Below are 10071 nucleotides of genomic sequence, written 5' to 3'. Positions count from 1 at the left end.
CGGGCGCCGAGCGTCCCCGGGGCTCCTGGATGGCCGGGGATGGGGGAATGGGCGCTGCTGCCGCCAGCCCCGCTGCCGTTCCCTCGTTCCCTGCCGCCGATCCGCTCACCGGGGGCCGCGTTCCTCCCGCACCCCGGGGCTCGGCTCCTCGGGGCCTCGCGGGCTCCTCCGGCAGCAGGCGTGGCCGGGAGAGATAAGGCAGGCGCCCGGGGAGGGTGCTGGGGTGGGGACAGCGCTCCGCCACCGCCGGGGGCTCCCCAAATTCACCCCTCCTGCTTCCTCCGGCCCCGGAGCGCCGCCGCCGGCTCCCCGCGGGGGACTTGGGGCCTCCGACGGGCTTGGGGCCGGTTTGGGGCTGACGCCGACAGCCCCGACCCCTCGGGGCCGGCTCGTGCAGAGCTCCCGGGTGCCGAACGCGGCCGGGGCTGGCGCCGCTCCCCTCGCGCAGCGTTCCCTGGTGTCGGCTTCGCTCCCGGCTCGCGAGGTCGCGGTCCCGCGGCTGTTTGCCGAAGGATTCCTCCCCTCCCAAGGGGAGCTCCTCGGCGAGCAGGCTGCCGCGAAGCGGCGTTAATGACTGATCCCGCAGGTAATTAGGCAGAGGGAAATAACTGCCGACGAGCCAAGTCCAAGCCCCGGCTCCTCTCGTCGGCGATAAGGCTCCCGCGGCCGTTTGGGTTTAACGGCTCCGAGGGCAAAAAGCGCCGGGTTCTGGGGCAGGAAGCGCCCCCCGGAGCAGAAGTCGGCGTGCTGTGGGCCCCTGGTTCCCGAGGAGGGGGCGTTAATCGCCGGGCGTTAATCACACACCGCAGCCCCACAGCGCGGCTGAGCCCGTCCCGTTGGCAGGAGCCACTGCGGGCCACAGAGGTAACGCGGAGCCAGCCCCGTGGGGCTCCGAACCGGACAGAATCCGGCCCTGCCCCGGGACGGCAGCGCCAGGAGCAGCTCCGGTGCCATGCAGGGTGCGCAGCCGACCCCCGGCGCCCCGCGGGGCCAGCTCGAGTCACCCCGCGGGCGATCCCCCGGTGGCTCAGGGTCCCAGCGCCGCTCTGCCCCGGTGCGCAGGAGGGCGCTGAGCACCCCGGGGGTGCAGGGCGGCCTCGCGCCGCCTCTCCCCGCCGTGCGGGTGCTGAGCTGGGGCGCTCAGACCCAGGCTCGGGGTCGTGCCCGCGTCTGGTGCTCGTCTCCTTCCCCCTCCTCGGTTCCGCCGTCTTCGCGTGGTGCTGGCAGCGCCGCTGGGGAGCGGGGAAGCCGGGAGCTGCACAAAGCTCTCCGTTTTTTCCCTTCACCTTTTCCTTCTCGGCTCCCACCTCTGGTGCCGAGCTAACGGCCGCGGTCCTCGGGCTCGCGGCGAGCTCGGTAGCAGAAACTCGGCGTCCTTACAAACGCTCCCGCGTCTCGAGAGCCTCCCCCGCAGCCGGGTGTCCCCGCGTGGCGGGCACGGGGCGGTGGCGGGGCCGTGGGCACGGGCAGGGCCAGGCCCACTCCTAAATCACCTGGCTCCTCCGGGCTGGAGGCGGCAGCCACCCCTGGGCCGGGGCCGTTTTGCCTTCTTTGGCTCGCGGCTCCGTGGGCCGAAGCCGGGGGGGGGGAATTCCTGCTGGGAGCTCACGCTGTCCTGCCTCGGGGGGTCCCCCCCGCGTGTTCGTGGGGCGCCTCTGGCTGCCCTCAGGGAGCTTCTCCCGGAGAAGCTTTTCCCAAGAAGGGCCTAAAAATAGGCGGAAAGCAACGAACGAGCGAAGCACCCGTCAGATGTTTGGATTTTTTCCGCCGCCTTGGCACAACGGCTGCTGCTCGTGGCTCCGCTTCGTTCTCCTCCCGTGCCTCCCCGCGCCCCGGCGAGGTGCCAAAGCCCCAAAGCCCCCCGGGGTGCCGGCAGGGAGCCCTGGCTCCTCGCCGGGGTTTCTGTGCCATGGGGGGGGGGGGGACCCACGGGAGCCGCTGTCCCCGGGCACCTCCCGGGAACGGCCCCGGCTGCTTCCAGCTCCGCTCGCCCCGTCCGGCAGCGTCGTCCCCTCGGCGGCGGGGGGAAAAAGCGGCCCCTCGGTGGTGCCGGGAGGGTTCCGAGCATGGGGACAGGCTGTAAAAACCCGTCCCAGGGGGCTGGGAAGAAACTAACAGCTCGTCTCGAGCCGCTCTGAGCTGGCTGCCCACGGCCTGCAGGTGCCGGGATGTTTCTCGGCGCTGCGGCTCGCCTTTGAGGCGGCCGTCCTGCCGCGTTCCGAGAGGGGCCGGGGGGTGCAGGGGGGGCACCGAGCGACGGGCACCGTCTGGGGCCGGGTCTGCCTCCGCCTGCGGGTTCGCAGACGGAGAGGGGCTGGTGGGCGCTGCCCTGGAAGCCGTGGGGCGTTGGGGCCGAGGGGGTTCGGGGCTCAGTCCGTGGCCCCTCGGGAGCGTGGGGCCCTCGAGAGCGGCCACGAGCGAGCGCGGGGGCTCTGGTCCCTGCCCCCGTCCCCTGCCCCAGCTCCAACTTCTGCTCTCTCCCTCTCGCGTTCAGGGGAAGCGCGCGGGGCAGCGAGATGTCGGACAGAGGGAGCAGCATGGACGGCAAGACGGACATCGTGAACGGTGAGCGCGGGGCGCGGGCTGCCCCTCGGGGGGGGGGCTCCCGTCCCTGCCAGGTGTCCCCAGGGGCACTTGGGGAGGTGCCAGCGGTCGGAGGGGATGGGGGAAGGGGCAAACTCGGTGTAAAATTGGGTGCTGGGCACAGAGCAGAGGCTGGGTGGCTGGGGGCTCATTCCCGCCGCTCACCTGCCCGGTGAGGGGGCGAGGGAGGGGGGGCCCTGGGCGACATGGTTCTGCTGGGGGAGCTCACGGTGTCGTCTGCACCGCGCAGGCAGCTTGTCCAGCAGCCCGGAGGAGATGTCAGCTGAGGAGGGCCGAGAAACCTCCTCCGGCATCGAGGTGGAGGCCTCCGACCTCAGCCTGAGCCTGACGGGAGACGACGTGGGGCCCAACCGCACCAGCACCGAGAGCCGGGACACGGACACGGAGAGCTCGGGGGAAGAGAAGGACTCTGACAGCATGGACGACACGGGGCACTACTCCATCAACGAGGAGAGCCGGGCCCTCGACCGGTCGCACTCGGAGGAGGAAGAGGAGGAGGACGAAGAGGAGGAGCAGCGGTCCCACCGCCGCGCCCAGCGCAAACGTGCCAACCACGAGCAAGACTCCTCGGACGACGAGCAGGCGCTGGAGGACTGGGTGTCCTCGGAGACCACGGCGCTGCCCCAGCCCCGCTGGCAGGCGGTCCACGCCCTGCGCGAGAGGGAGCTGGGCTCCAGCTCCCGCTTTGTCTACGAGGCCTGCGGCGCCCGCGTCTTCGTGCAGCGCTTCCGCCTCCAGCACGGCCTCGAGGGCCACACGGGCTGCGTCAACACCCTGCACTTTAACCAGCGCGGCACGTGGCTGGCCAGCGGCAGCGACGACCTCAAAGTGGTGGTGTGGGACTGGGTCCGCAGGCAGCCGGTGCTGGAGTTCGAGAGCGGTCACAAGAGCAACGTCTTCCAGGTGAGGAGGGAGCGGGGATGGTCCTCGGGGTCCGGGGTGCTGGGGAGCGCCCGTTCTGGTCCCTGCGGGTTTGGGGTATCGTAGCGCAGCCAGCGGGCGCTTACCGGCCGCGGGGGCGTGCGTCACGTCCCCCTGTGTTGCTGTGCGGGGCAGGAGAAATCAAAGGGCTGGCTGGAAGCGTCCAGCGGAGGTAAACAGCCACCAAAACTCCCCAGTGTGCCCTAAACTCTGCCGTCCCGCGGCGCCCTGCCACGGGATGGACGTCCCACACCGCTGGGATGCCCCAGCCCCGGCTCTGGGAGCAGCGGTGGGAGGCCGGGCCGTGCGGTGCCGTGCCACGGCTCTGCCACCGCCAGAGGGGGCTCGGAGCGTGGCGCTCGGCCGCGCGCAGCCGCAGCCTGGAGGGGCGCTGGGACCACCAGCACCTTCCCACACCTCCGCCGCGCTCTCAGCTCTCCGAAAAGAGATCTTGGGGGGGGGGATCTCTCAGCCAACCCAGCCCGTCGAGCCGGGGCTCTGCAGCCAGAGCTGTCCGCCGGGGCAGGGGGGTGTGGATGCGTCCCTCCAGGTCCCGTCCTCCCCGGTCCCTACACGCACGCACACCCCCGCGCCCTGGCGTTCGAAGCAGCCCCCCCTCCGCTTGCTCTCTTGCAGGCCAAGTTCCTCCCCAACAGCGGCGACTCCACGCTAGCCATGTGCGCTCGCGACGGCCAGGTCCGCGTGGCCGAGCTCTCCGCCACCCAGTGCTGCAAAAACACCAAGCGCGTGGCGCAGCACAAAGGAGCCTCGCACAAGGTGAGCCCCCGCCGGCCTCCGCGGGGCGGGGGGGCCCCGAGCCCCGTAACGCCCACGGGCCCTCCCCGCTGGCCGAGGCTGCCGGGAATACCGACGGCAGAGCCGTGCCTCCCTCGGGCGGCTGTGGAGGGAGCGGTCCTTAAATAATTCTTACTGACTGCCCTCGTCCCCGAGGGGTGGGGGCCCGTTGCGGCAGCAGCGCGGCACGAGGAGGGCCTCCGGGGCCTGGAAAGCAGAGGGCCAAGCGCCCAGCTGCGGGGTCCGGGGGCTCCTCTTGGTGGTTTACTGGGAGAAAGGGATCTTACCACTTTGTCGGGTAAAAAGGGAACCAATGCCCAAGTATTTATCTTCCAGCTGGCCCTAGAACCGGATTCTCCATGCACTTTCCTATCAGCAGGTGAAGATGCTGTAGTCTTCACCATTGATCTGCGGCAAGACCGGCCTGCCTCGTGAGTATTTCTCTCCCTGCTCCTGCCGCGAGAAGCGGGGGGAGGGCGGGGGTCTCTCAGTGACGTAGGGCCGAGGGTCCTGCCCGTCGGTTTGGGACGTGAGGCAGGATCGGGCAGGAGGGCTTTTGGGTCAGGAGGAGCGGCGTCAGGACCTCACGTGGGTCTGGCCGTCCTGCACGAGGACGAGGACGTCCTGCACGATTAACGAGGCCGCGAGCCTCGTTAATCGGGGAGCTCAAACCCTCCTCCCCCGGCAGGATGAGGCCCCTCTGGGCTCGTTCAGCTCGGGGACAGCAGTGACGCCGGTGCTGGGGGTGCTGGGTCCCGGCTGGTCCCGGTCCTGGGTGCCGACTCGCAGCCCCCTCCGTGCTGGCAGCAGCGCGGGGCCCGGAGTTTGTCCGACTCGCCCGTCACACGAACGCTACCGCAGTTAATTGGAAAACAATAATTAGCGAGCAGCTGGGCGGTGCGTGCTGGATCTCAACCTGTGTGGCAGCGGGATCTGGCGTTCCTGACAAGCTTCCAAACTAAATCCGCGGCGGGTGTTCCAGCAGCCGCCTGGTCCTGGTAGCGCGGCGCTTTTCCAGCGGGGCGGAATATTGTTGTGAAGCTGATCCTGCTTAAAACCGAGCGCTTCGGAGCTCATCTCCCGGTGCTTCGGTTTTCTTTGTGCGCGCGAGCGCTGCCGTCTGCGGCCGTAAACCCATCTGTTTCATAACCAGGGCAAAAAACTGCCGGGGCGTTTAATCCTCGGCCCTTCCCCCCGGCTCTGTTCGCCGGGTCAGGTTGGGAAGGAGGCCGTCGGCCGGGTCTGTGCCCCCTCGTAGGGATCCGCGCTGCTGTTTGGGTTCGGTGCGGGGAGCTGTCAGCGCGCGCGGGGGGAGCCGCTCCGCAGGCGGGGCGTGCAGGCAGCCCGTAGGCAGCTCCCATCTTTCATTAAGCCGCGCGGTATAATTAGAAGAAAGCCGAGCTTTGGAGCTCGCTGTTCCTTCTCGAGGATGCTGCCTGGGTTTGTGTTCGTGTCTGCGAAGCCTAAATAGCGAGCCCAGACTCCTGGGGGAGGGGAGCTGCCGTGTGTCGGATTCCGTGAAATCTGGGCCTCGTTACAGCGAGACGGGCGGGGAAAAATACCAGCAGAGGGTTTGGGCTTTGGAGTTAAGCTGATTCCGCTCTCGCTGCTGCCTGTCCGGCTCCGTCAGGCTTCAGCCTGGGCCGTGAAACCCTTCAGACGTTTTTGGAGGCAAACGCCAGGGAATGATTTCACTCTGCGCTATTTGCCTCGCAGACAGAGCATGTGCTCGCTTCGGTTTGGAAGCTGAAATGCTTGGGTGGTTTTTGCTGTTTTTGTGTTGTGTTTTTTTTCTTTTTTTTCTCTCTGGGAGTGAGTAAGAGGCTCGCGGAGCTCCTGCATTTCCCATCTGGAGCCTGTTTTGAATCCGAGGTGGGATTTTTGTTGGTGGTTTGTTATTATTATTCCTCATCTCTTAAAGGAAACTGGTTGTGACAAAGGAAAAGGAGAAGAAAGTGGGTCTGTACACCATCTACGTGAACCCAGCTAACACCTACCAGTTTGCTGTGGGAGGCAGAGATCAGTTTGTGAGGTGAGTCTGGGCTGAGGCTGAGCCCCCAAAACGGACGTGAGCGTCCCCGGGGGGGGGCTCACCTGGCCCCCAGCCAGCTCCGACGTCCCCCCTAGGAACACTTGTGGCTTGAACCGTTAAAGCCTCCAAAGCAGCACGAAGGCAAGTGGGATTAGCAGGGAAGGATTTGGATCCGTCGAGGTTTAGCGCTGGGGATCCAGTGTCCAGCGCGCCCCGGGGCTGGGACAGCCTTTCCCCAGGGACCAGTGATTCTCTTAACGAGCTTCAGCTCGTTCTCCTCCCGGTCCCCAGCCGGCCCGCAGTGCCCAGTGCTCCTCGGAGGCGAGGTGAAGGCTCGGGGAAGCTCTTGGCTTCCGCAGGACGGAGCTCCTGAAGCGGCAAATGCAAGCCCCCGACTCTTCCCCCTCTCAATTAATTAAAATCTTCTTGCACTTGCTTAATCGAAAGCTCCTCCAGAGCTGCCTTGGGAAGCCCTCGCAGCTCCTCTTCCTCCCACCCCCACGGCGCTGTGGGTTTCCCCGTGGGAGCCCACGCCCTGCCCTCCTGCCCCTGCCTCCCCGTGGAGCCCCCGGCCAGGGATCGTTCCCCCGTGGAGCTGAAGGACGGCGCACGAAACTCTGATCCCGTGGGGCGTCCTCCGCCTGCAGCTGCAGGCTGTTTCCTCCTTCCCTCCTGCCTTCAGGTCTCCCCTCCTGCTCAGGGCAGCGTCCTCCTGTGCTGGAGCTGCCTGCCTCCGTGGCTCCCACGTCTGTGCGGAGCCCCCCCAGAGTTGGGGGGGTTAAACCACGATTATTTGGCACCTGCTTTTGGCAGAGGCTCGCGGCCCGCGGCGAGCAGCTCCAGCACAGGCACCTGCAGCGAACGGGGCTGGTTTTCCCCTCGGTTCTTGCTCGGAGTAACCAGCTCGCCTCCCGTCCCGAGCTTCCAGGCCTTCCAGAAGGGCTGCCGAGCCCCCTGCCTGGCAGTGCCAGCAGCCAAAGCCGAGGCTTTTGCCTGAAGGCTTCCCTTGCAGCCACCCCGTGGGCTTTGCGGCTCCCCGCGGACGCGCTGGGGCCGCGGCTCCCCGCCGCCAGGATTGCTCGTGCGGCGTCAGCTCCCCGGAGCGACAGCCCCGCGGGCGTCTGGCGTGCCGGCAGCATCTCCCGGGGCGCCGGGCACACAAACACTTCACACGTGGGCTCTGCAGGCTGCTCACGAGCAGCAGTGCCGGCGCTGAGCTAGCTCAGTGGCTTTTGGAAGAGCCCTCAGCGCAGCTTCCCCTCCTTCCTGCTTTCTCCTGCCTTTCCCTGCCGCGTCCTGAGCCACGTTCCCGCTCCCTGCCCTGCCCGGGGCGGCTCCCGCTGCGCTCCCACATCAGGTTACCCGCTCCCGTGGGACCCCGAGGAGCCCAGGCCAGCCCAGGATGGGGGTGGTGACGGTCACGTCCCCCTTGCCAAGCCACCTCCGGGCTGACGAGCCCCAGTGCAGGCCGTGGCCGTTGTGCACCCGGGCTTTGACATCGTCACGTGCCACCAAACGGTGCCCCCGGCGTAATGAGAGGTGACGTTAAGCTGCTTTGGCCACGACTTCTGCCAGCCCCGGCCTCTTGCAGCTCCGCAGATCCCCGGCAAGGGCTGGAGCCCACGGCCAGCATCCAGGCAGGTCTTGGCCGCAGAGCGGGGCCAGAGGTGGCAGCTCTGCGGTGGGGCAGAGCCGTCCCTGCCTCCTGCCCGTGGAGGTGGGCAGCGCCTGCCCTCCGTGCTCCTCGGCCCTGCCTCAGCGTCGCTCGCGTCTTGGGCGAGTGTCCCACGTCCCCCGTCCCTCCCCAGGATCTACGACCAGCGGAAAATAGACGAGAACGAAAACAACGGCGTGCTGAAGAAGTTCTGCCCCCACCACTTGGTGAGCGCTCGCTTTTCGTGCGGCGACGGGCTGGGGCACGTGGCTGGGGCACCGTGGGGACATCGGCGGTGGCCGTCGGCTCTCGTTGGCCATCGTGGCTGGGTGGATGGTGGCCCCTGCGTGCCACCTCCGAGCCTGGCTCGGGGCGGGCTGAGCCCGGGGGACACATGGCTGCAGGGCACCGTGGTGCTGTGCGACCAGCAAGGCACGGCCGGGGTCTGCCCGGGGTCTGGTGCAGGCAGCGCCGGAGCCTGCGGTGGGGCCGGATCCGCGGAGCGCTCCCCGGGGAGCTGCGCTGAGGAGAGGCCGAGGAGCGCTCGCTGGCCAAGCCTCTCACGGGCTTCCTGCCTGGAAACCAGCGAGGTGAAGCCGGACAGACGGCCTGGCTTTTTATTTTCTGACCCAAATCTTCCAGTGTCCGTAAAGCCCACCCCCCCGGCTCAGGAAGGCGCGGCGCCTTGGTGCTGGCTGTGAGATGGCCGCGGAGCAGGACCGCTCGCCCCCGGCCCCGCAGCGCGCGGCGGCGTGGCCGTGTGCCGGCGCGGGTGGCGGCCTCGGAGGGAGGAGGAGATGGGATGGGAGCTGTGTGTGGTTTCCCTAGGTCAACAGCGAGTCCAAAGCCAACATCACCTGCCTCGTGTACAGCCACGATGGCTCGGGTGAGTACGCCCCCCCCTGCCGGCCCCGCCGTGTCCGGAGCCCCGCGGAACGCTGCGGTGGCAGCGCGGTGCCGTGGCAGAGGCCGCCTCGGCGGGCTCACCGCTACCACCCCCCTCTCTCCTTCCTGACACCAGAGCTGTTGGCCAGCTACAACGACGAGGACATCTATCTCTTCAACTCCTCGCACAGCGACGGGGCCGAGTACATCAAGAGGTACAAGGGACATCGCAACAACGCCACTGGTAAGGGCCGGGGCGGCTCCTGCAGGCAGCAGGGACAGGGCTCGGAGGCTTCTCCCGGCTCCCCGCCAGCCCCTCCGCCTCCGCAGCCCTTTCCCCATCAGCACGCGGGGGCCGAGGGGCTGGCTCGAGGCTTCGGGGCAGGGCTGGTTGCGGGGAGCCATCCCCGGAGCAACCCGGGTGGGTGAACGCCCGCTTGGAGCCCGTTTCGGCAGCTCCGCGCGTCTCATCCTCCTCTCAAAGACCCTTAACACAAACTCTTGGGCTTGCAAAGAATGAGCTATTATGTGTCTGGGGACAGAAGAGATCCACGCCGGTAACCTTGGAAACTCGCTCGCTGCCAGGCAGGAAGCGAATTCATGGCAGGGAGCGCTGCCCGGCTCCTGATGGCCTCGGGCTGCTCGTTTCTCTCCTCGCAGTGAAAGGCGTCAATTTTTACGGCCCAAAAAGCGAGTTTGTGGTGAGCGGCAGCGACTGCGGCCACATCTTCCTGTGGGAGAAATCGTCCTGCCAGATCGTGCAGTTCATGGAGGGCGACAAGGGCGGCGTGGTGAGTTCGCCTCGTCCTGTGCCCCACGCAACCTCCCCCCCCCAGGCCGCTGGCTGCCCTCCAGTTCCTCGCACCTGCCCCAATCCTACACCATTTTTCCTCCCCTTTTCGCACGTCCCCTTGAGTTCCCCCCCCCCAGAAAGCCGAGCCAGGGTCCCCGCCAGCTCGCAAAGACCACGGAGCCGTGGAGCCGCCTGCTGCGGGGCCGGCTCCGGGCGCTGCTCCCCGGGGGTTTTGCAGCTGCGCCGTGCGCAGGAAAAGGCCACAGCTGCACCGGGGCCGGCCCTGCGCCGAATTTCCCAGGCTCTGGGCCGGCTGCGGTCAGGTCCCAGGCGGCCGCTGCCTCCACACCAGCTTGTGCTGACGGCAAGGGGGGGGGGGGGGGGGGG

General features: G+C 68.0%; 1 protein-coding gene across 1 annotated transcript; it reads left to right on the top strand.

The window, feature by feature from the left end:
* Positions 1-2456: 2456 nt before the first annotated feature.
* DCAF8 (DDB1 and CUL4 associated factor 8) lies at positions 2457-9792 on the top strand (the record flags this gene model as incomplete). Its single annotated transcript, XM_035314460.1, has 9 exons — positions 2457-2565; positions 2834-3507; positions 4162-4302; positions 4657-4751; positions 6242-6352; positions 8161-8233; positions 8835-8892; positions 9028-9135; positions 9552-9792. Coding segments are annotated over exons 1-9 (1550 nt in total), but the record flags the coding sequence as incomplete, so codon positions are not given.
* Between the last annotated feature and the right edge of the window lie 279 nt (positions 9793-10071).

Source organism: Oxyura jamaicensis, unplaced genomic scaffold, assembly GCF_011077185.1.
Source record: "Oxyura jamaicensis isolate SHBP4307 breed ruddy duck unplaced genomic scaffold, BPBGC_Ojam_1.0 oxyUn_random_OJ72718, whole genome shotgun sequence".
Lineage (NCBI taxonomy): Eukaryota > Metazoa > Chordata > Aves > Anseriformes > Anatidae > Oxyura > Oxyura jamaicensis.
The sequence above is the reverse complement of the archived record's forward strand: the minus strand, read 5'-3'. Positions and strand labels throughout refer to the sequence as shown.